Source organism: Labeo rohita, chromosome 5, assembly GCF_022985175.1.
Source record: "Labeo rohita strain BAU-BD-2019 chromosome 5, IGBB_LRoh.1.0, whole genome shotgun sequence".
Classification (NCBI taxonomy): domain Eukaryota; kingdom Metazoa; phylum Chordata; class Actinopteri; order Cypriniformes; family Cyprinidae; genus Labeo; species Labeo rohita.
The window spans coordinates 24,842,436-24,868,402 of NC_066873.1; the positions used below are offsets into that span (position 1 = coordinate 24,842,436).

The 25,967-nt window shown below is 35.9% G+C and overlaps 2 protein-coding genes across 6 annotated transcripts in view; both read left to right on the forward strand.

The window, feature by feature from the left end:
- The window catches only part of tnpo1 (transportin 1), a 32,429-nt gene extending 23,627 nt beyond the window's left edge, over positions 1–8,802 (forward strand). The window contains exons 19-24 of one of the 2 annotated variants that reach the window (XM_051109501.1): positions 476–571; positions 2,819–2,894; positions 3,980–4,079; positions 4,167–4,241; positions 4,343–4,469; positions 6,223–8,802. In XM_051109501.1, the coding sequence (XP_050965458.1) occupies positions 476–571; positions 2,819–2,894; positions 3,980–4,079; positions 4,167–4,241; positions 4,343–4,450 (455 nt within the window). In that variant the 3' untranslated portion in view covers positions 4,451–4,469; positions 6,223–8,802. Of the gene's footprint in view, positions 1–475; positions 572–2,818; positions 2,895–3,979; positions 4,080–4,166; positions 4,242–4,342; positions 4,470–6,222 lie in introns of those variants that run through there. The other variant, XR_007827748.1, reaches the window with a different exon arrangement.
- A 1,525-nt stretch (positions 8,803–10,327) lies between these two features.
- Positions 10,328–25,967, forward strand: part of fcho2 (FCH and mu domain containing endocytic adaptor 2) — a 54,210-nt gene continuing 38,570 nt past the window's right edge. For all 4 annotated transcript variants that reach the window (XM_051109496.1, XM_051109499.1, XM_051109498.1 and 1 more), the window contains exons 1-4: positions 10,328–10,555; positions 19,356–19,447; positions 24,627–24,701; positions 25,451–25,592. In XM_051109496.1, the coding sequence (XP_050965453.1) occupies positions 10,523–10,555; positions 19,356–19,447; positions 24,627–24,701; positions 25,451–25,592 (342 nt within the window). In that variant the 5' untranslated portion in view covers positions 10,328–10,522. The remainder of the gene's footprint in view (positions 10,556–19,355; positions 19,448–24,626; positions 24,702–25,450; positions 25,593–25,967) is intronic.

The window sequence follows — 25,967 nt, forward strand, 5'->3', positions numbered from 1 at the left end:
TACTTGTTTTACTTTTATTATACATACAATTTTTGTCTCTCAAACATTAGGACACTCTATTCTGTTTCTATTCTGTCTACTTGTTTTCTTTTATTACATTACATTTTTTTGACCCTCTAACACCAGCACACTTTATTCTATTTCTATTCTTTCTACTTGTTTTCTTTTTATTAATGATAAAAAACAATAAGAACCCTCTAACACTAGCTCTCTCTATTTCTATTCTGTCTACTTTTTATTATTTTTTCATTATAAAAAACTTGCTACATTTACTGTTAGACTAACCATCAGACTTGTCACAGCGCATACATATTGTTGTTCTTTTGTTGGTTTGATTGCTTCTATTACCCTCATTTGGAGTAATAGAAGTCGCTTTTGATAAAAGCCTGCTAAATGATTAAATGTAAATGTAATCTTCAGTAATAAGTCGCAGTAATTTCATCATACCTTTAACTTTACTTATCTCTCTTCTTAGGTTCTGAGATGCAGCCGTATGTTCAGATGGTTTTACAGCAGCTTGTGGAGATCATAAACAGACCCAACACACCCAAGACACTTCTGGAGAATACAGGTACCATCTGAGGGGTGCTAGACCAGGCTGACCCCTCACAAGAGGTTTCCACCCTCTCCTTTTCCCAAACTCTCCCTATCCCCATTCCGCAGTGCTTATTAATCTCCATTCAAACTCCAGGAAGTGGACCTTACAAGGTTTGATAAAGGTTTTATAATACTTGATGTGAAAATCTTTACCAGTGCACAGTATTCTGGGTAACTGGGTTGTGAATAGGAATAGGAGCAATTTTATGCTCATTTGTTTTATATACAAAGTCAGCTGAGTTCCCTCAGCATATCATTGTTTCAAATGCGACAGTAACAGACCTTGTAACAGTCCAGCCGTGGTACTGACTGAAGTGGATTAATAAAACAGTGAGTTCCAATGTTAGCAAGTAGATCACTGTAATGAGGTTACAAGGATCAGTCAGTGAGATATTACAAACAATGATGAATGTAAACCAACCTTGAGAGGAGTATTAAAACCTGCTGTCTTTGATTTGAACATTTTTACTTGAAGATTTGAACCTTAAATAGTCTTTTTTTCCAAGTTAATTTAAAAAAAACATCAGATTTAAATCTGTTTTGTGGTGATTGGATGAATGTATAGCACCTGTACCTCGCAAACTATTTCCCAGTTACACTCCACTCTGATTGCACTGATCGAATTGAAGCTCTAGCCTGAGCCGTAATGGCTGCCGACATTGATTATTATTTATTTTTTTTATTTATTAGTTTTTTTTTTTAAATGAGGGTGAAGTGTAACGCTCCTAACATACTCCCACAGAAACAAAGGGTACCTGTAGATGTGTTCCTGTTTGTCGATTTATTTCTGTTGTTTTAGTTACTTTTCTTTTTCAATGTGAATGCATATCTGCCAATAGATGTTGAATGTTGTTTAGTTAAGGACGGCTAACGTTTGATGCAGGATTGCTGATGTCTCGATTATTCATGATGAAACATGGAAATTACATGAAATTACTTAATTAACCATGATTATTCAAGTGTTTTTTTTTTTTAATAATTATGAACAAGCATGTAGCATAGACAAATCCATACTGACCATTTTAGTCAGTTTTAAGTGTGAATCTTTTAACACACTACTGTTCAACAAATTGGGGTCAGTGAGATTTTAATTTTTTTTTAGAAAGAAATTCATACTTTTATTCAGCAAGAACATATTAAATTGATCAAAAGTAACAGTAAAGACTTTTCTGTCTGTTAAACTTATAAAAATATTAAGCATAAGACTGAAATAATGGCTGCTGAAAATTCAGCTTTGCCATCACAGGAATAAATGACATTTTAAAATATAAAAAATTGTAATAATATCAAACAATATTACTGTTTTTACTGTACTTTTGATCAAGTAGAGCGTTTTTGAAAAATCTTATCGACCTCAACGTTTGAACGGTAGTGTATCTCTTCTTTACAGTGCAGGTTTTACATCATTAACGTTACGATGTTGAGTTTACGTTCAATTAGCGAGTATTTGATCATCTATTTAATTACCGATTAATACAGTAATGGTGAACAGTGCTTAAGTGTGTTTCAGATTCTTTGAATCAGCCCATCCTGCACTGAACTGCGTTCTCTAATGAGCCAATCATCTGCTTTCTGCATGTCTCATTGGACTGTTCATAAATGCCTGTCTTTAATGAGAATGTTGCATAGTTTTGTGTCTCTTAAACTTAGGTCTCCCTCCTCTGTGCCTCTTAAGATCCTGGTGGAATCTAGTCCTCTCCATGTAGTTCGCTTGGCGTAATATGCATTTCTTAAAGAAACAAAAGAGACAGAAAGACAAGACAAGACTTTTCTGTTCTACTGAAGAAATTTTTGTGAGTTTAAGGGAGAAAATCTTAGAAAACAAGATTGTTTTGTGTAGTCTTCAATCTGAAATACAGGGATTTGGGGGAAGAGAAGCATGCAATTATATTGCGGTCATATACAAACGTCACTATACAAACAAGATGAAAGTTTCTCAGTAACTCTGAGCTGTAGAGAAGCCGTGTTTTCTAAGACTCCTCCCTTAAACGAGATCTATGTTTTTTTAGTGTCATATTTTACATTTGACCCTGTAGTCTGGGGCTGTGAAGAGCACTAGTGAAATCTTGTGTTTATTCTCATACACAGATTCTGTTGAGTTCTGTTTCTGAGTTGTCTGTTTGTTTGTTTGTTTGTTTCTTTTTGTTTTCTCCTCCCCCCCTCATTCGCTCATGTCTTGGTTGGCGTTTGGTGCTGTATAACCGTGATTGCGTTACCTTAGCAATAACAATTGGTCGTCTTGGTTACGTTTGTCCTCAAGAGGTGGCACCCATGCTACAGCAGTTTATAAGACCCTGGTGTGTATTATTCAATCTTTTATTTCATTCATTTCCTCTTTCTGTCTATCTTCTGGCTTTTCTCCCTATGGTTCTCTCTCTTTCTTTCTCTCACTCGCTCAGTCAGTCTCTCTCCGAACCTTGTCCCAGTGTTCTTGAAAAGGCTCCCGCTTTTCTTTAAAATATAGAAAGGTCCAGGATTTTGTCAACAAGGCATACAATTCACCAACACAATATATTCATATTTTCTTGCGAAAAAGACAAGAAGACATGCTAGGAGGCCTATTCAAGACATCTGAGAGAAGGTATCCCTCTCTTTCTCTCTGCCTTTCTCTCTGTTCTGTATGATTCAGTCTAAATCATTGCCAACCATGTGACTAACCCTGTCCCTCTAGGTCTTGTCGTTTAATTTGCCTCAGTAGCACCTTCATGTATTCTCAATTGATTTATTTCAGTTTTCACTTCTGTTTTCGTCTTTTATTGTCGCTATCTAACTACTAATTGAGTGCATGGGGTAATATCAAATGCTTGCTGGTTTCAGGAAACGGAAGCGCTAGTTAAACGGATAAAAAGAAGACGAATGGAAAGCTTTTTTTAAAAAAAGCATTTCACCTCCCCATTAAATGTGGAGTCTTTTAGCTGCATGATTTATCCCAGAATGCCTGCCCCAAAATTTGCACTAGTTTAACTCTATAAACGTGCAGCTGACAGAATACATGGTGCTATATAGACATTGTATTTGTCTTATAAAGTAGGATAAAGCTATTATAAAAATTCATAATTACAAAAGGAGGTAGATGCATATGATTAAGAACCAATAATATTAACAATAAATGATTAGTATGGGTTTGTGAGGAAATACTGCAACTAATTACTCTTCAGGTAAACCCAAAAACAGTTTTTTGGTTTCAACAAGAGAATGATTTATTCATAAAGAAGATAAAAATTTGAGTTCTCGATTGACCAATTTCTGTGATTTTAAACCGTTCGCTAGTCCCAAGGTGCTCTGAGGTGGTAGTCATGATATTGTGTTGATTATGTGTGAATCCACATGCAAACTAACCGCACAGGCTTGTTATTTGAAAACTGGTTCTTCCCTTCACTAGGTGCACCTCTCTTCGCAATATAAGAGACAATGAAGAAAAAGACTCTGCGTTCAGAGGAATCTGCACCATGATCACGGTCAACCCTGGTGGTGTGGTGCAGGTACGGCACGTTATTCTCACTGATGTCTCTCGGAGTGCTTGGACAATTGAAAATGATCCTCTTTGTTTTCTTTACCACCCCCTTCAGGACTTTATATTTTTCTGTGATGCTGTAGCATCCTGGATGAACCCAAAAGATGATCTTCGAGAAATGTTCTATAAGGTAGAGCGCTGTAAATGTTTCATGCCAGTCTGTGAGTTGGGAAAAACCTTCAAGATGATTGGAAGTGCATGCTCTATACTTAAATGTGTGTTCCCTGTTAGATCTTGCATGGGTTTAAGAACCAGGTTGGAGACGAGAATTGGAGACGCTTCTCTGACCAGTTTCCCCTTCCACTCAAAGAGAGACTCGCAGCCTTCTATGGGGTGTAGATGTTACCTGATTGAAGAGGTACATTTGCATGAGTCTTAGCCACTTAAATTTAGCAAGCATTCTTCATCAAAGTTGTTTTTTAAACCCCTGGTTTCATAGACAAGGCTTAAGCCTAGTCCTGGACTAAAATGTTGATTCAGCTCAAAGAAACTTGCAATGACTGATCTTAAAACATATCAGTGCCTTTGTTTTATCTCAAGATGCACACTAGTAATGTTTTATAAAAAATACTTAAATGTCTTAATTGAACTATGGCCTAATCCTGGTTTAGGCTAAGATCTGTCTATGAAACCAGGCCAAAGGTTTTTTATATTTCTTATATAAAAGCAAATGTAACAGAGTAACATGCAAACTATATATTAGCATTATTGTTCAAAGGTTTGTGACCAGGAAGATTTTTTTTATTCTCACTAAGGCTGCATTTATTTGGTCAAAATACAGTAAAAACTGTAATATTTTGAAATATTATGACAAATTAAAATAAAGTCTTATATTTGAATATATTTAGAAACGTAATTTTTGTGTTGTGATGACAAAGCTAAATTTTCAGCAGGCATTACTCCAGTCTTGAGTGTCACATGATCCTTCAGAAATCATTCTAATATGCTGATTTGGTGCTTAAGATACATTTTTTTATTACTGTTACCCCCGGTTTCAGAGACAAGGCTTAAGCCTAGTCCTAGACTAAAATGTAAGTCTGAGCTGTTTCAACTAAAAGAAACTTGCACTGACTGATCTAAAAAATATATCAGTGCCTTTGTTTTGTCTCAAGATGCACACCAGTAATGTTTTTTTCTAAGCATGTTTATAAAAATGATTTAAATGTCCTAATCCTGGCTTAGTCCTAAGCCCTGTCTGTGAAACCGGGCCGTAATGAAATGGTTGCACTCGGTGAACTGCTGGCGCTACCTGTTGCTTTTTTCACCGCAACACAACTTGGAAAATAAAACACTGATACGATGACCACAGCTACTGAAAGAGCTTATGGGTGGCGATGGATATAAGCGTAAGCTTAAACCAAATGCCATACCATTGTTTTTTTCCACAAGGAATTTAAATGCCCCCGGATATCAAGTGAAATCCATGCTGAGAAACTCCAGTGGCTGTGTCATCATGATTACATCCTGTCAGGATGGCATCTAGTGTTTCTTATCTCTGCCATTTGTAAGCTCTTTCAGTAGCTGTGGTCTACTAAAAGCCTCAAAGGCATCAGGGCTAAAGTGAAGAAAACAAAGTTTTATTCATCCACAAACATCTTCCCATTCTTTTCTCCTCTTCTCGTTGCTAGGAAAACCAGTGAAGACTTACATCACTACTCTTGTTGCCTTTCGACTTAAAATTGCAACCAAAAGCCGCACGATGTGGCATCGTATCAGCATTTTCATTTTTGAGTTGTGCTGCGGTACAAATAGCAACAGGTAGCGCCAGTAGCTCACCGAGTGCAAACATTTAACGTCATCGAAATAATAGCACCCCCCATAGTTCAAAATATGTATTAAATGATGTGGATTTTTAAATAATGTAAATCTTTCATGTGTTTTCCACTACATATTTCAGTAAGAGACATAATTTATGTAATATTAAGCCATACAAGTCTTAATACCCAGGGTTCTCTTTAATTTTTGCTTTTTTAATAAGTTGTTTAAATTAACATGAACCCAGATTCATAAATGTACCTTGAATGGCCATAATTGTAATATGTTACCAATATCTACTAATGCTATACATATAATATGATTCTAATTTGATCTCTTTCTTTCTTGTTCTGCAGCTTATTCACTACGGGAGAGGATGGGAACCTCTGATACCCAGGGCATGTTGCCCTTTACCTGGGGGGAAGGGTGGTCTAACAGGGGTGGGAGGCACACGGCCCACTGGCCCCCTGTAGACGGGGTGGGAGGGAAGTGTTAGCTGAGGCGCTAGTCGACAACACCTCGCCAAGCCAAACCAAAATAGGGAGGAAAGCTTTTTCATCATGTCATAACAATCAGCCACAAGGGCAAAAAAGTAAATACATTGTTAGCATTCATTCACCAGGACACTTAAAGTAACGGGACATCCAGGGGTTAAAAGAAACTAAACAAAAAAACAACACGAAGATATGTGTAAACTCTGTAGTGTTGCACTCCTGACATAGGAAAGTGCCTGGAGACAAGTTCTGAAAAACAGGTTTCGTTTATTTTCTGGACTGTATCATGTAGAGGGGTGGGTGTGACGTAAATCTCATCTGGACGCAAAGCAGAAGTCCTATGCATGGGGTGATGTAGGGTATAGCTCGACTGCATGAAAGTGTGCAGACCGTGTTTTGTGTGCCAGCTATGCACAGCAGTAGACGGTAAACACTTAAAGACAGTAAACGTTAAAAACGTACCATATTTTGGGGGCTGCGTCTAAAAGGTAACACAGTGTAACTAGAAATGCAAGTCCTCTCATATCATCGATTACGAAGGGTTTGCATCTTTGCAAATGTTTTGCAAAGATAAAGGAATACAAGTCTGAATGACTGCGTAACTTTATTTTTACTTTTTTTCTAAATTCGTCTTGGTAAATTAAGTTAGCATGCGCAAAGCGAGAGGGAAGACTCCATATTATCACAGTGAAGATGTTCGAACAGTATCGCTCTGTACGAGGCTTTAATGTTCCTGAGTCTCACTTTCTGATATCCAGCGTGGCTTGACATGGATCCAAACTAGTGAACCCTAAACACACATTTTGTTCGTTTTTGAGACATCAGCGATTTCTTTTTTGCTTAGTTTGCTCAGAGCATGATTTTGAAGATGCTTGTGATATCTTTTTTTTTGACTGATCGGGTTAATCTGGATGTTTAGTTGTTTGATTTGTGCATGTTGGTGGCCCAATGAGCAATCTGTTTTTTTAGCACCCCCATACAGACTAGTTTTAATAATGTGTTTTTTTCCACACATACACAATAGGTGACGTGTTTTCCATCCGCATATTGCTTTCGTGACTCTAATTTAGTTCCGTTACCTTCTGCATGAAGTTTAAAAACGTCCCATGCTGTGTTGTGTATAATCCTGGACAGTTCAGTGCTTGTGGAGGCAGTATTTGTGTCCCTCGTGTGAATAGTAGCAAGCCTTAAAATGCCCGAATGTATCCCAGAGTGTGAGGATTTAGGTATTACAAACTTTTTGTTCATGCTCATCTGGAAGCATGTGAAATGGTTCTTTGAAGTATAAGCTACGTTTTGGACTATAAAGAATGTTAGCATTTTAGATCTGAACACTATGGGATACTGTCAGGTGTTTGTGAGTCTGTGTTGTGCTGGTGTATTTCTGCAAAGTCTTTTTATTTTCTTCAGTTTGTCTGTCACATTCCAGATGTTCTACATTTGTAACCAATAAGAGAGGTCGGAGGTACTTCTGACTGAAAAAAATGAAAAGAACAAACAAAGAAACAAGATGTAGGCAGATATTATGAATGTTAAGTGTGTTGTCTTACACTTATGAATGCTGCTATGTGTTGTAATTTTCTACTTGAATATTTTATGTTGTAGAGACCTCAGGAGGTATGTTTACTGTTAATGTTTTTTTTCTTTGCTGTTTTTATTTTTATGTATGCCTTTCCCTGCTGTTCAGGCTCCCATGTTTCATAATAATAATAATATAGCAATTCACTGTAATTCATTCAGCTGCTGGTGAATATCCTTTCTAACGGGCATATTTTTGTCACTATGTCTCCTCGTAAAAGAATGTAAAACTTTTTTTTTTTAAATTAGAGGAGCTATCCGATAATAGGATATTTCATGTGGGGTTAAAATGGAAGTAACTGGCCCTTATGTATGTGAACATTTATTTATGAAATATAAATGCAGTATATACTGTAACGCCTTGAAGTTAAACTTGAGTTTTTTGTGGGGAGCGGGGATATAAATACGGCCACGAGACTTGGAGGTTGCACAGTAATGGATCTAATGGTTTTACTTTTTTAATAGTTTTAATTTTTTGTCTTGTTTTCTTTTTGAGAAGTACAAAGTGTAAAAAAAACTAAATGTTGTGTCCCTACCCCAGACTGCACCAACTGCTGTATAGTTCTATGTGTGGAATTTAAGATAATGTAATAATGAAGTCAAACTTTGCTCAAAAGCTCCCTTTTCTGGTCCGAGAGCAGTTTAATTTATAGTGATTTTTATTTTATAATCTGATTTTGAAGAAAGATTAAAATATAGAAAGTAATCATTTTTAGGGGCCACCAAATATTTTGGATCATGCAAAGAATATATATTGTACTGTAGAAATTTTGTAATGATATTTGTATGACATTGTTATGGACGTGAGTTTGTTTCACTGCTTGGATCTGTGCATTGATAAGAATAAACACTTTTCAAAAATCACTGATTACTTTGTCTAATGCATTTCAAAGATTTTGAAAATGCAGTCTAATTCAAATTTATTTTATTATTTAAGTTGTGGCTTTTCTTCTTTCTTTCTTTAAGACATAAATATGTACCTGCTACACAAATAATGTATAGGCCTACCTTTTATTGATATTTGTGACCATGGACCACAAAACCAGTAGCACGGGTATATTTGTATCAATGGCCAAAAACACTGTATAGGTTAAAAATGTTCAATTTTCAACTTTTCTTATGCCAAAAATCATTAGGATATTAAGTAAAGATCATGTTCCATGAAGATATTTTATAATTTTCCTACTGTAAATATGTCAAAACTTAATTTTTGATTAGTAATATGCATTGCTAAGAACTTAGTTTAGACAAACTTAAGGCGATTTTCTCAATATTTTGATTTGATTATTATTATTATTTTTGTACCCTCAAATTAGAGATTTTCAAATACTTGTATCTCGGTCCTATCCTAACAAACCATGCATCAATAGGAAGCTTATTTATTCAGCTTTCAATTTTGTATGATGTATAAATCTCAATTTTAAAAAAATGGACCCTTATGACCAGTGTTGGGGGTAATGCATTACAAGGAACGCAAGTTACTTAATATTATTACTTTTGCCAAGTAACTCGTAAAGTAATGCATTACTTTTTAATTGACAAGAAAATATCTGATACTTTCTCCCCATTTATTGATTAAAAGCTCTCCTGTCCCCCTGTTGAGAGAAATCGGGAGTAAGATGTTAGTTCTAAAATAAATGTGAACATGCATTAATTCATCTCACTCACAAAAAACAGATTCATTATTCCTCAAAATGAATAAAAACAGTGTAATTCAACTCAGAATATGACGCAAACCTGCAATAATTAAATATGTTAAATAATACAAATAAATATGCATATAATACCGTTTTATTAACCAATGTCTTTGCTGCCGACCTTCAATGATGCAATTCAACCATACTAATAAGCAAAAATTACTAAATTAATCTAACATTTGTTTTTTCTTTTTTTATTGCTGAAGAGTTAATATTTTTCCTTCTGCGATCTACTGTACAGATGTGAATTTACTTTTCTGAAAGCCTGAGGTTTTTGATGTGAAAAGGCTCATGCATTTGCCAAAAATATAACTTTTTTATATTAAAAAACAAACAATCAAGCCCTGCCCAGATTTTAAAAGTAACGCAAAAGTAAAGTAACTCAATATTGTAATGCATTACTTTTAAAAGTAACTTTCCCCAACACTGCTTATGACTGGTTTTGTGGTCCAGGGTCACATTCGTTTCCAAGAACAGTAACACATTACACTGTGGCCTTTCAATATCGTCTGTTATATAATTTTATAACGTTTCGTAGTATAATCCCATATGATTATACTAGGAAAGAGTCACTACGCTGAGGAGTTTTACAGTGGTACATGAAAACTAAACGATTGCATCATGGGAATCGTGTCAATTCTTGAAACCACCACTGGTGTCGCAGTTTCTTCATACACTTACCTCAATGAAATACTAGTGGAAGGGGTGAAAAGCAAGCAAGGAGGTGGAGTCGTGTTCAGAGGGAGGAAAACCCAGCAGAAGAGCAGGAAAAAAGAGAAAAACCACCAGACACAACAACATCGGGGGGAGGACGGTGGATTAACTGTGCCAACGGAGGCAATTCAAATTAAGAAGAAGCGCTGGTGTGAAGAAGGGAGGACAGCAAGATGATAACGCCCTATTTCCTGGAAAATTTCTGGGTAGGTTGCTTATGCTTTGCTCTTATTTGGCTTGCTTGTTAAGGACAACTCAGCTCTACACGTCTGTCATTCTTTAAACTGCTACGATACGCGTGATTTCTGGGGCTATTCTTCATGTTTTGATTCACGCCGGCCGTTGTTGGGATAATACCGGTAAAACATGGTCGAGGCAAGCACGACAGCCTACTGGCCTGTTGCCCCCCGCACTTTTCTCGGAGAATGCCGTCCAGCTAGATCGGGGATTGGGCCTCATTACATCCATCTGACACAGACAGCCAACTACGTTCCACCTCCGTTCAATCCTATTGGCTGTCGATCACCGTCTTGGAATGTTAATGATCCCGTTCTGCAACACCATTGGATAGTACGGCTGTCAATCATAATGCTGTCCTGCTATATTCTTCCGTAATGAAGTTAGACCGGAGGCCAGAATGTCTAATAAAGTAGTTTTTTATTATGGAGTTATACAATTCAAGCATTCATATGTGAATCATGTATTAATTAACCCCATCTCTTTAATAGTATAACGTTACCTCATGGTGATATTTTAATCACTGTTGTTTGAGTGCTCGTGTTTGTCGTTTTAATCTCAAGACATACCTCCTCATTAGACCATTTACTTCGTAAAGGGACGCATAACCCCCCGAAATTCTGTCATCGCTTATTCACCCTCATGTCGTTCCAAACCTTTGTGACTTTATTTTAATACGACGCCAAAAGGTTTGTTAAAGCTATAGTCAGAAGTTCACATTCTGTCATAGTTTACTCACCCTCATGCCATTCCATACCTGTATGACGTTTTTTTTCCTGCTGTGGCACTTAAAAAAATTTGAAGAACGTTTATGTCAATTAAGTCAATAGACACCAAAAATGTTTTGTTGCCAACATTCTTCAAATTGTTTTCTTTTCAGCAGAAGATAGGGCGAGTAACATGAGTGTGAGTAAATGATTATGGAATTTTCATTGCATTGTCATTTTATTTAGAATGATCTATCTTTATTATCTCTTACATTCCAAACATCAAGATTCCTCTGTGGTCATGTGCCATATATGATCAACCATTTAATGTTTAACCATTAAACAACACCTGACTTGCAGAAGTGTTGAGCTGAGCAGGGTGAGAAAGTGTGCGGTTGGAAGCCGTGACTGTCAAAACAGGAGATGGGGGGAGATGAAGAGAGATGAGGGATTGCAGAGCTGTGGAGTCTTGTTCTCAATCAGGTCTTTGTGTCGAGGGCTCGGTGAAACAGGGACGCCTATGATCAGCTGTGTGCTTGTAATGCAGGGCACAGACGTACACACATATACCCCACACACCGAGAGCCACACTTCTTCGCTTCTTCGCAAGCTGTCATGCCCAAGGAATGAATGCAGGGAAGGTCAGACTGTCAAAATAGGCTTGATATTTATCTGCCATGACATCATCATCTCTTGAAATCAATCTTCTCTGCGCTCCAGAACCTGACGCCCGCAGGTGTTACGACTTACCCTAAACCTCCCACAACAAAGGGGTGTTTGAAGGAAACCTCTTAGTCTTGTTTCCTCCAGTCAAACACATCAAACCGCAGGTTTCCTCTCTAGCTGTAGAGCACCGTGTGAATTTTCTAGTTAGCTTCTGACCTTTTGCTGATATATCACATTTTTCTCTGTTGGTTTGGTTGGTGGATGTTCAGACTTGTTGTAGTCAGAAGACACCTGTTTACGGAAATTTAATATCCGGTTGAGTCATTCTGCAGATATTCCATTTTGGTTTTTTATGTGTGGTTGTGTTAATCATTTGTAGTGTGTAAAATGTCAAAACTGTTATTGATCATATTTACATGCATTTCATTTTCCGATTACAGTTACACTTATTCATTTTATCCAAAGCCACTTACAAATGAGGAGCGTCTCAAGCAATTAGTCAATAGTATTCATACAAAGGTTTAGATATGCTACCAGTCAAAAGTTTTTGAACGGTAAGATTTTTTAATGTTTTTTAAAGAATTCTCTTTTGCTCATCAAGCCTGCAGTTATTTGATCCAAAATACAGCAAAAGCAGTAATATTGTGAAATATTTGTACTATTTAAAATAACTGCTTTGTATTTGAATGTATTTTATTCCTGCGATCAAAGCTAAATTTTCAGCATCATAACTCCAGTTATCAGTGACACATGATGCTTCATAAATCATTCTAATAATCTGATTTGCTCTTCAAGAAACATTTATTATTATTATCAATATTTAAGTTTTTTTTTTTTTCAGGATTCTCAGATGAATAGAAAGATCCAAAGATCAGCATTTATCTGAAATAAAAAGTGTTTGTAACGTTACACACTATATACCATTCAAAAGCTTGGAGTCAGTATAATTTTATTTTATTTTTTATTTTTTTGGGAGAAAGAAATTATAGAAATTGATACTTTTATTTAGCAAGAATCCTTTAAATTGATCAAAAGTGATGATAAAGGCATTTATGAGGTTACAAAAGATTTGTATTTCAGATAAATTCTGTTCTATTCAGCAAAGAAACCTGAAAAAATCTACTCAGCTTTTTTCAACATAATAATAATAATAATAATAATAATAATAAATGTTTTTTCTGAGCAGCAAATCAAAATATTAGAATGATTTCTGAAGGATCATGTGACTGGAGTAATCATGCTAAAAATTCAGCTTTGAAATCACGGGAATAAATTACATTTTAAAATATATTTAAATAGAAAACAGTTATTTTAAATAGTAAAATATTTCACATTTTTACTGTTTTTGCTGCACTTTGGATCAAATAAATGCAGGCTCGGTGAGCAGAAGACACTTATTTAAAAAACATTATAAATCTTACTGTTCAAAAACCTTTGACTCAGTGTAATGAAAGAACTGAAAGCTATATGTTTTTTCAATAAATAGGAGTTATTAAGTTCTATCCTTCAAAGTGTAACAGATTATCCAAAAAAAAAGAAAAAAATTTGGTAGGGACTTGATTCTGCCTATCAATTGTATGGGTTTTAAAATATGCATGTTGTACTCTGATACAGGCAGTTGTGAAGGGACGGGATTTAAGTGGGCTAACTGGATAAATTGAGAGAATTCTGTAATTTTCACAGATTTGTGACGCATGTTTTTAGAGAATAAACTGAGTGAATTTCCATTTCATGCATTTCAGTTTAATTTTAGGGTGCTAAACCTTTATATTTGTTCTGTCTTCTTTCAGTACTGGACATTGAATGGTTAAAAGAAAAGACATTTTAATATACTCTCTTTTTAACCAAGATTGTGTGACTGGACATCTTTGTCTTTTAATGCATTTGAATGCAGTGTGTTTCCACTGATCAACAATGTCTGTAGGACAGATGTCCCGAGCATGGAGGCAGTTCACCCTGCTTAAACAGGGTGGGTTCAGAAGGTCATGTGAGGGACTCAGAGCTGCAGTGAAAGGGATTTAGCTGAACTTTGACACTGTTGATGTCTAAATGTTTTGCTTTGCTCATTGTCGATTCACTATACAGATGTTTGCTTTCAGAACGGCAATGTGGTTTTCAGAAACTGAGCTACTGTAAGTGTTTGTGAATAAATTTGTTGAAGTTATGTTCGCTTTTCATTCACCATTTAGGTTGTGAACAGCTATTTACTGATTTGATTATCTGAGTAATCTTCCATGCACAAGGTCATTTTTTAACAGGTGCAGTTGTGCATTGGATTTATGCTTTGCATAAATTGTATTTTATCTGTTATTTGTTATCTGAGACTGACATTTATTATATGGTTCTTTTGCTCCAGAATATCTGCGAAAGACAGTCTTTATTATATTAGATAATGTTAGAATAAGATAATTTATACTATTAGATTAAGGTCACATATTATCTAGTATGTTATGAGAAAACTGTTTCTAGGAAGAAGTTGATCTTATTTGGCACTGTGAGTGAAGTTGTTATATTTCCTAGTCTTCATCAGTCAAGATACATGTAATGCATACTAATGTAATCACAATTCAGATCTGTCTGCTCCATTCAACAGATTCTAACAAGAAGCCAGACTGCGTCAGCTATGCCAATTTTAGCATGCTTTGTAACGTTTATTAAACCTTTATGGGTTAGGTTCAGCAGATGGCTGTGGACTAAACCATGCATTAAACCAGGCAGTTAACTTGCATAGACCATGTGTTGTTATCTCACTTACAAGGACACATTTGCAAAAAGCTAATACATTTAAAGCTATTTTAAAACTAGCATGTAGGGAACAGGGTGTATTTTAAAGGTAAAGCGTGATTCATTGCAACACTCTGCCTAAATTTGTGCAAATAGTAGGTATAAAGAATTAAGTGTTTTTGGTTAGTTTGTTTTTGCATTTGTCTATGTCTATGTGTTTGTCAAGTACCACTATATTTTTAATAAATCCAAAAAAAGGGCCGTAGAATATTGAAAGAGATGCAAAGAGATTTTTTTTTTAAACCCTGTATATTTATTTTTTATTTTTAAAAATATATATTTAATTAATTAAATTTTTTTTAAACAACTACATATTTTATAAAAAAAAAAAAAAAAAAATACATCTCTGCAGTATCACACAAACTTTACACATCTAATATCAGAGAAAACTAACATAATGCATAAGCATGAAGATAAAATTCCTAACCGCAACATGAACAAGATATAAATATAAGTTGGCCTGATGGGACGGCTACTGCAGGAATATTTTGGTTAGCATGATGGGTTTATATGGAAGTACAAAATTGAGAGGTTTTGTTATGAATTTCTCCAGGTGAATGTGGTGCTAGAATGAAGTAAAGGAATAAGAAGACACGCAAGAGTAGATTTATGAAGTGGAATATTTTTAAAATGTAACAACATTTCCAATGTACCTACTTAAAGGAGAATTTCACTTCCAGAACAAAAAATGTACAGATAATTTACTCACCCCTTGTCATCCAAGATGTTTGTCTTTTTTTCTTCAGTCAAGAAGAAAAAGTTTCTTGAGGAAAACAATTTCAGGAATTATCTTCATATAGTGGAGTTCAGTGGTGCCCCCAAGTTTGAACTTCCAAAATGCAGTTTAAGTGCAGCTTCAAATGGCTCTAAACGATCTCAGAAGAAGGGTCTTATCTAGCAAAACGATCTGTCATTTTCGAAACAAATGGACAGTTTATATACTTTTTAACCTCAAACGCTCGCCTTGTCTAGGTCTGCGTGAACTATGGAGACAGTACATTTAAGGGTATTCGTTTTCTTCAAAATCGTCCTGCAGAAGTACCGACCCAGTGTTTACAAAGTGAACATGCAAAGAATATCAAACGCCCTTTACAAAAAAAGGGTAAACAGCGATCTAGGACTATTTTGACGATGAAGAAGAAAATGAGACGGGAGTTTTTTGACATACCCCAACTGTATTGACCCAGACTGTATCGCCAAGACAAGACGAGCATTTGAGGTTAAAAAGTGTTAAAAGTGTCAATTTGTTTAAAAAATGACAGATTGTTTTGCTAGATAAGACCCTGCTTCCTGGGATTGTTTAGAGCCCTTTGAAGCTGCATTCAAACTGCATTTTGGAAGTTCAAACTTGGGGGCACCAATGAAGTCCACTATATCGAGAGAAATCCTGAAATGTGTTCCTCAAAAAAAAATATAAATAAAATAAATAATTTCTTTATGACTGAAGAAAGAAAGACATGAACATCTTGGATGACAAGCGGGTGAGTAAATTATCTGTAAATTTTTGTTCTGGAAGTGAAATTCTGCTATAACCATATTTTTGGGGTCCAATTTGTACCCAGAAGTGAGCTAAATCTGACTGAGGTGGGGAGGCATCCTATTTTGTCAAAATTGTATAAAAATAAAAAAATGTCTTTTTAAAAATCTGTAAATGCAGAAAGTTGTCTGTTAGGGTTAGGTTTAGGGTGTGGGTTATGTTATTGTATTTATAATTAGCTGTATATATAAATAGTAGAAGTTAATGGAATGTTCTCATGTCTAAGTAAACTTTGCATGTTTGCAATCAGGGTCTTTGCATATAGTCTCTATATTGGGAACCTCACCCAGTTTGTGAGACCAGCTGCATGAACAAGCACATACGCACACATTCAAGCCAAATACACACTTTTGTACCTTCATGTCTTGTCTTGTGTGTTTTGGCTTTAAATATGAATTCTGCTTGGTTTGACCTGAGCCATATTGTGGTTTAAACCCCCTTACAGAAACACAAACATGCACCAAGGCATAATACACAACATCAGAGTCAGTGAGCATTTTCCTACGCTCGAATTAGCAACTTCAAACTGCATGTTTTGTTCCTCATCTGCTGTGTGTCTGGTGTTTATCGACGGTCTCTCAACTTCTCTTTTACTAACGTCATGGATTTCTAGCAGGTCACAGATATTTGGTGTCGTTGTAGCTGCTTATTTGTTTTTCAGAGAATTAATGTGATAACTACATCGTCTTATGTTCGTACTTGAATATTAGAAATGAAACACAGCATGACATTTTCTGTCTTTGAGGCAGTTTATGATTGGTTGTCTATTGCTAAATCTCACTATGTATGTTGTACGTAACGTCACAGGCGTGAAACAATGCTTAACCCAGTGTTAAAACTAGCCTTCCTCACGATTATGTGGGCTGCATGAACCGATCACAGAACAAACTGGCATTTTGGTGTGCTTGTATTCAAGGAGCAGACGCCCAAAGCATTTTCCTGAGTTTGTTGTTGTTTTCCTATTGTATTTTTTAATATCACTGCATTCCTTGGTCACTTCTGTAGCGCTTGGCTTTCCTGTTGCTGTTCTTTCAACACACATGCACGCACAATCTTACAATCTCACACAGGTTTCAGTTGTCTTTGCGCTGCAGGAAACACACACACACTGTGTGATATTTGCTGTGTCCACAAAAGCTGATGTGGAAGTTACACAGCATAAACATGAGAGCAGAGCTTCATCCTTCCTTATGTTGCTTTATGTCGATGTCTTTTTAGTAGATAGTGATCATATTAATTTCACATGCTTTTCTAAATTCTTCTCTGAACACCCAGATTTTCCCTAATAATAACCAAATTAAAAAAACTGACCTGAATAGTTTATCAAAGTATGCTGCCATTCAAAAGTGTATTTATTTATTTATTCAGCAATGATACATTAAATTGACCAGAAGTGTCAAATTTCAAATAAATGTTGTTCTTTTTAACTTTAGAATTAATCAGAGAATCCAGAAAAGAAAATGTTTTACAGTCTCAATAATAATGAATCAGCATATTATAAAAATACAGAAAATCAGCATATTAGAATGATTTCTGAAGGATCATGTGACAGGAGTAACGATACTGAAAATTCAGCTTTGCATCACAGGAATAAATTATATTTTATGTTATTACTGTTTTCTTTTTTTTTTAAACTAATAAAAGTAGGCTTAGGTAGTATAAGAGACTTAAAGATTTAAAAAAAAACTGGTAACACTGTACAACAAGGTTTATTAGTTAACATGAACTAAGAATGAGCAATACTTCTACAGCATTTATTTATCTCACTTAATGTTAATTTCAGCATTTACTAATGCATTATTAAATTCACAAGTTCTGTTTGTTAACATTAGTAATGCACTGTGAACTAACATGAACAAACTATGACTGTATTTTTATTAAGTAACATTAACAAAGATTAATAAACAGTGTAATGTATTGTTCATTGTTTGTTCATGTTAGTTAACACATTAATGACATCTTATTGGAAAGTGTTACCAAAAAATCTTACCGACCACAAACTTTTGAACGCTATTGCGTGACTACAATGATGATAGATAGAATTTGTTTTTCTTCTTTTTTTGTTCTTCTCTTTGAATCACTGGTTGAACTAAGGTGCCAGTTTTCTGTATTTTCACAGTTGGCTTTTGAGAAATGCTAATAAATAGCTTACAATTTAGCTTGTTTTGCTTTGGTTCATTAATCTGATGTATTAACTGTAAATTATTTGCTTGGGTAAAAAAAAGGCCTTGGAGAGCATATGATTGATTACGTCTGTTGTACCAAGCTGGCATGGATGACAGCTGTATTTATAGTCAGTCAGAGCAGTTATGCTAAGCAAACACAACCTTATTATTATTATTATTAATATTAATGTGAAATGACTGACTTGCGCTTTAAAAAAGGACATAATCGGACCAAGCATTTGTAAATATTTAAACAAAATATTATTTAAAATTATTCGTTTCTGTTACTCGTCAGCCAAAATTTGATAAGCAGAGGAGAGGTGACACCCTTGGCACACTATAGTACATGTGCATGTTTGTATTACAGTTACGGAAGTGTCTTTTTCTTCTAAGGCATGCACATAAAGCAGGTGCCTATATGCATGGCCAGCAAAATCCTTTTTTTAAAGGTAAAATGTGTCTAACCTTTACTCATAACATTACATTAAAAAATATAATTCCATCATTACATAAGAAGTGGTGTCAGGCTTCAGATCTAAATTATGCATTAGTTTAGTGCTTGCATTTTTAAAACAGTGATATCGGACACGTGTAGCATTGTAACCATGGTTGAAACTCTTTACACAATTCAGACCGAGCTTACAGCACTGACTCGCTCGCAAACGGGCAAAACACACGGAAAGTATGTTGCGGATGAATATGGTGGACCAGTCTGCTTTAAGAAGTCAGCTAGATGCAATTCAGACCATGACAGCAATGATTGTTGAGAAACCAAAAGTGGTAAACAAATGTCTACATCAGTGATGACAATTTTTAATGTTGCTTCTTGCTTTTTGCCTTTATTAGGGGGAAAATGTGGTGATGTTGCTCAAATGTTGTTTTTAATTTATTTGTATGTTTTCTTTGGCAGGGCGATAAAAACAGTGGATTTGATGTACTGTACCATAACATGAAACATGGCCAGATATCCAGCAAGGAGCTATCAGACTTCATCAGAGAAAGGTGAAACTGTGTGCGTGTGTGTGCGCGTTTAGTTGCTCTTGTTGTTTTTAAAAGGATGAATCACCTCAGTGTTATATTGTATTCATGATAGCCTGTCATAACACAGTCATCTGTCTTAAAATTGTATGCTAGCAGTGTTGTTTGTGTTAACTATAACTCGAATCTTTTAAAAATCGCTATTGTTTATTGAAATAAAGGTGAAATAAAATATAAATATCACTTGGAAAACCTAATCTCAAAAAACGTGAACGGTTTGGCTAACCATAAAAAAATAAGTTTTAAGTTGAATACAACTAAAACTAAGTCAGACATAAAAATAAATAAATATAAGGATTAAAAAAGTAAAAAGAATCTACTAAGTGTTAACTGTTTTACCAAAATAAACAAAATGCATTTTATTGTTTATTTAGTACTGACCTGAATAAGATATTTCACATACAAGATGTTTACATATAGTCCACAAGAGAAAATAATAGCTGAATTTATAAAAACCCCTCAACTTTTGACCCCGTTCAGAAGTTTGCGTACACTTGATTCTTAAAGAAGTCTTTCTTTCTTCAGCCGTAAAGAAATTGTGATAAAGCCATAAAAACCTTTTAGGATTTTTCTCTATATAATGGACTGATATGGTGCCCCGATTTTGAACTTCCAGAATGCAGTTTAAATGCAGCTTCAAATGTGGTTGTAAACGATCCCAGTCGAGGAAGAAGGGTCTTACCTAGCGAAACGATCAGTTATTTTAATAAAATACAATTTATATAATTTAAGTAATAGTTGTTCATAAGTCACTTGTCCTGAAGCGTTAAACTGCCCGCTGTTCTTCAGAGAAATCTTTCAGGTCCCATAGATTTTCCAGCATTTTATTGTAATGGCTGCATGATTTTAAGATCCATCCTCTCACACAGAAGACAACTGAGGGACTCATATGCAACTATTACAGAAGGTTCAAACGCTCACTGATGCTCCAGAAGGAAAAATGATCCGTTAAGAGCCGGGGGGTGAAAACTTTTTGAATTTGAAGATCAGGGTAAATGTAACTTATTTTGTCTTCTGGGAAACCTGTAACTATCTTTTGTAGCCCCTGAAGAGCAGTAATAAAAGTATGATATTTAGGCACAATAAGAAAAATGTGCACATCTCCATTCTGTGCAAAAGTTTTGACCCTCGGCTCTTAATGCATGGTTTTTCCTTCTGGAGCATCAGTGAGCGTTTGAACCTTCTGTAATAGTTGCATATGAGTCTCTCAGTTGTCCTCAGTGTGAAAAGATGGATCTCAAAATTAAAAAAACTGAAAATATAAAATAATTCAGTGTTAATAAAACAAAGCTCTATGTAAGTCAAGTATTATGAGATCTGTTGGCCACTAGGTCTGAATCTTTCCAAGAAAATCTTTATGTAGATTAATCCACAAAAACCTCATAAAATTACAGCACAAAATAAAAACATGACATTTGGAAATGTTTCTCAGTCTGAACAATGAGTTTAGATTCATCACTGGCAAAATGACAGTAGGTACAGCTGTAATTTATTTTGTTAAATTGAATACAGCGATGAAGATTAGCTCTTAACACTTATGAGATCATTTTGTGCAGAGTTCTGTCAGATCATTTACCTGTGCTGAACCTCTGTTAGAAATCTTGCTTGTCTTATGCAAATAAGACATCTGTCAAGGGGAGTAAAGCCATTCCAGAGGAAACTATTTTAAAACTTTTCTCACAAAACCATCCAAATGTTTTTTTTTTTTTTTTTTCAGGAATGCTGCAAGTGCTCCAAAAGCCTCATCATCCGTCATACATTTTGCCTGCTTTAACAGTCAAAGCTGTATTATACTAATGGAAAGAATTCACACTCTGATAGATTTAAAATGTGCAGAGGGTTTAAACCATCTCATGAGCTCTTTGACTGACAGAGGAATTTTGCGGATTCGTAATACCAAGCTATTTGAAGTTTTATTTGTGTCATTAAAAGAAGTTCTTGTTCTTGATTTATGTTCTTTTGGCTGTTGTATTGCGAGATTTTTTTTTCCAGAGGATGATGATAGATATTGGAAGAGGTTGGCCACAATTGGAGCGTGTCTGTCTCCCCCTTGTGGACACAGTGTGACATTGTCTGTATCAGGGTGAAACAGTGCTTAGACTAATTTGCTCTTCTAGATATTTTCTTTTAACACAGAAAAAGAAAACCATAGCAGTAGATTTTCAAATGACTCTGGGCAAGTGTCAGTAGGGATACACTGCCTGCAAAAGTTTTGAACATATTTTGTTTTTACTGTTTTTCTTTGTTTTGTTTTCACATTTTTTTTAATCAAATGGCACATCTGACAATTTGGGGATTACGTAGTGACTCAAACACTCTGGGCTTCTCTCAGATATCTCAAAGCTGCATTATGTAAGTTTTTTTGGTTAAAATGATCCGAAATCAATTATTGAGCAAGTACGTAAGCAATCAGTGTTCAGAAAGATTAATTATTATTATTATTATTATTTTTGTGCTTAAAGGGGTCATCGGATGCTAAGTTCACTTTTTCATGCTGTTTGAACATTAATGTGTGTTGGCAGTGTATGTACAAATCAACCCTATAATGATAAAAATCCGTGCAGCGGTTTTTAATTAATCTGTAAAAATAATATCCCCTTTTTCAAATCGAGCCATTCTCAGATGCCTGTCGGTGTGGCGTCACACCCACAGAGGCTGCTCCCATGATAGTTGATTGACATGGGCGTTTTACCTTGGATCAGCTGTCACAGTCCGCCCTCGTTGTTTCGATGCCAGAGCAGGGATGTAAGTTAGACAAGAATATCTCCAATTGAGCGATTGAGGTGTTGTGTTGCTGGATGTAATAATGAACATAGTGGTCGTCATTTACTCCGGACATCTGAGCCGCTGAAGATGCAGTAAATTAAGTTTGTTTGTGAAGGGAATGCTCCTCTGGATCTACATATATCCGTCTATGTTCGCGCAAATCATTCATGATCCAGCTTCGCTTACAGCAGAAGTGAGTATAAAGGTTTTTTTATGAATCTTTGCGATCGCCTTTCCTTATAACGTGGTAGTTAGGAAGTTTAGCGGCTAAACGCGGCTAAAGTAAACAAGATCGTCATTCCACAGAGAGAAGAGAGGGGCGGGGCGAGCAGAGCTCATTTGCATTTAAAGGAACAACCCCTTAGAATGAGATGATTTTTGCAGAGCTCATTTTGACAAGGTAAAAAAGGGTGTTGTTTTACAAAACCATTGAGAATTTTTAATCAAAGTATATTAGAGACTTTTCTTTAAGACCCTAAAGAATCATATCAACTTGTGGAAAATGGGCATCCGATGACCCCTTTAAAAGAACAATTTGTTTCGATGATATTCGAATGGAAATTAGAGGTTACATTGAAATCTGCACAACGCTATTACAAACTAAATACACATACTGATGCAATGCTGGTGTTGTTAACGTTAACAATTTGAGAGCAAAGTATAACAATAATAATTATTATTTAATAATAATATTTGATGTGATATGAGTTAAAGGTGCGCTGTTTGAAAAAACGCTTTTGACCACAATGTCGGATCGAGTTCCAAAACACATGCGCAGCCAATCAGCAGTAAGGGGCGTGTCTAGTTGGAGTGCACAGGACGGATATTAGCAGATTGAGGCAGATAAAAAAGAGAAAAATATTGGAGGAATAAAATATTAAAAAGAAGGGTTACGATCAGGCAAATGGTAGGACCCACGTAAATATGGGAACAAGGTCGTCTTCCACGTGAAACTGCGCTAAACCATTCAAGCGTTAAAACACACACTACTACTACTGCTAAGCACATTTTACCTGAATTACCATAGTAACATGTACGTGTGGGGTGGAGATATCAAAATAGAGGCGAGTCCTGTTGCAAGTCCTGTTGGGGTATGTGCGTGTTTGTTTTGCTGCTTTCAAATATCAACTTCATTTGGAAAAAATCACTTCACTTTGTGGTTGATAGATTTAATCATAGTCGTGAGTTTGAATCTCCGGTCCGGCAGGGATTGTAGGTGGTGAGAGTGAATGTCCAGTGCTCTTTTCCACCCTCAATACCACGACTGAGGTGAGACCCTTGAGCAAAGCACCGAACCCCCATTTGCCGCAGCATTGGCTCCCCACTGGTCTGGGTGTGTGTTCACGGTGTGTGTGTGTTTGTTCACTTCTCACTGCTGTGTGTGTGCACGTGGATGGGTAAAATACAGAGCACAAATTCCAAGTATGGGCTACCATACTTGGCCACACATCATGTCCTTTTCTTTTCCTTTCTATTGGTAGCGCACTTTATTGTGAGACTATTTTTTCAGTTGGTCAGAACAAAACTGGCAGACATGTTACTTATTCAGATGACGTTTCCATATGGCATTGACTGACAGCCTGCACACAGGGATGCCAGGTTCTCTCAACAAAACCTACCCAGTTGCTACTCAAAACTAGCCCAATTCGTTTCTGTGGGAATCCCTTGGTAAAAATAGCGTTCCGGTGGATAAAATACAAGTTTTTTTGGCGGGTTTCCTCTGCCAAAAAAATATCACATTATTGGGGTCGCTTCAACCTACAGACATGAAAAACAGCCCACAGCAACAATGTTAAAGTAACCCAATTTTACAGGAAAACCGTGGACTTGGCAACACTGCACATACACTTCAAACCATTAGATTCATCCATGCCACGGAGCCCTGCTGATGCACAAATCATGTAAACAAGATAATTCCGCAAATAACTGCAATTGCAGGTTTCAAAGAGAGATGGAGACAAAGAGGCAAATCTTACATGATGCAGCTTTGACTCAAACTTACTCAAACTTTTTAAACCGTACTAAATAGGTTCACAAGTTTGCTGAGCTTGCACAGCTTTTGCTTCTGCTTTTTTAAAACGGAAAAATCTTTTTAATTTTATAAAGGTTATGTGGAGGCACAATTCTATTTATCTACAAAACTCATTTCAAACAAAGGCCTTTTGCATTGAACAACACTTACATTTCTTTTAAATAATCTTTTTTTTTTTCTTTTTTAATCATTGTTACTGTTGTTTGCAAGTATGTGTATGTGTGAGTGAAATCAGAATTTTGTATAAAGTATTTTTTATGCTAAGTAATAATCAGCATTAGACAGCCTGTCGTTATTTGGGTTTGATTGATTTTTCACATATGGTTTTCTCCCCTTTTGTTACAGAGCCACCATAGAGGAGGCATATTCAAGATCAATGACCAAACTGGCCAAGACTGCCAGCAACTGCTCTCAGCTAGGGTAAGACTGTGTGTGTGTTTGTGTGTGTGTGTGTGTGTGTACGTGTCCACTTGTGAGTCTAAGGGTTTACAAGCCCAGTGTGTTCATTATGAACACCATTTCAATAATGTATTTATAATGAGCTGGAAAACCCACATCATTTCAATGTCTCTCAGGCTTTATCCATGAAAGCGCAAGCTCATTACATGCAAGGAAACAAAATTAATACCCACAGCTGTTCACTTACCTGCCTGGAACATTTTTGAATCTTTATTCTATATAAACTTTATTCTGGCAAACTAGCTGTACTTTCCCTGCTAATGCGAGACATACTACCAGTCAGGCAAAACTTCATAAGCTACTTCAAAAAGATCTGCAGGAAGAAAGCAATTAACTCATTGTTATTGCTATAATGCTTCTAAAAAAGCCAAAGTTTGTATAATAACTATTTGTAAGATATGCTAGATGCAATTGTGTGAAATGAAAGCTGGCTTTTACTGGCCTGCGGGGCCTTATTCCACTGAACACGGATTTCACACCCCCCTCACATATCATATTGTCAGTACAGACATTATAGTGTCATTAAACCTCGCACAGAGCTGTTTCCATTAAAAACAGCCAGGACCAGAGGATAAATCTGATATCGAGCGAATAAACACACCTTGGTGTTAAATCACAAATCATGTTTAACACATTTTCCGTTTTATTTGTACGATGTGTGTAGATTATTATGCCTAGAGAAGAAAATGAAACGGCCATTTGTTCCACAGGACGTTTGCGCCGGTATGGGATGTGTTTAAACAGTCCACCGAAAAACTGGCAGCGTGTCACATGGAGCTGGTCCGCAAACTTCAAGAGCTCATCAAGGAAGTCCAGAAATATGTGGAGGAACAAGCCAAAAATCATAAGAAGGTATGGGAGCTGCCGTCATCTTTGGTGGTTGATTAATATCCGTGTAAGTTTGCTCATAACATGCCGCATAGCAAAGTATGAACCCAATTTCTCAGCTAAATGAGTCTGTGGTACACATGTCATTCCTTAAAAAAGGTCAGAGTCCTGAAATGTAATCACCATATGATAAACTCATATCCATGTTTAAGTAAATGTAATTAGTAAATAAATAAAATAAATGTGATATAAGGCAGAATGTACAACAGTTACCAGTTGAATGGGTGGCAGTCTCATCCTTGAAGTTAGTTTATAGAGTCCAGTATAATTTCTAAACATTCAGAGCTTGTGGCTTTAAGATTTGATTGAATTTCACAGTGGGAAAAACCTTTAAAACTT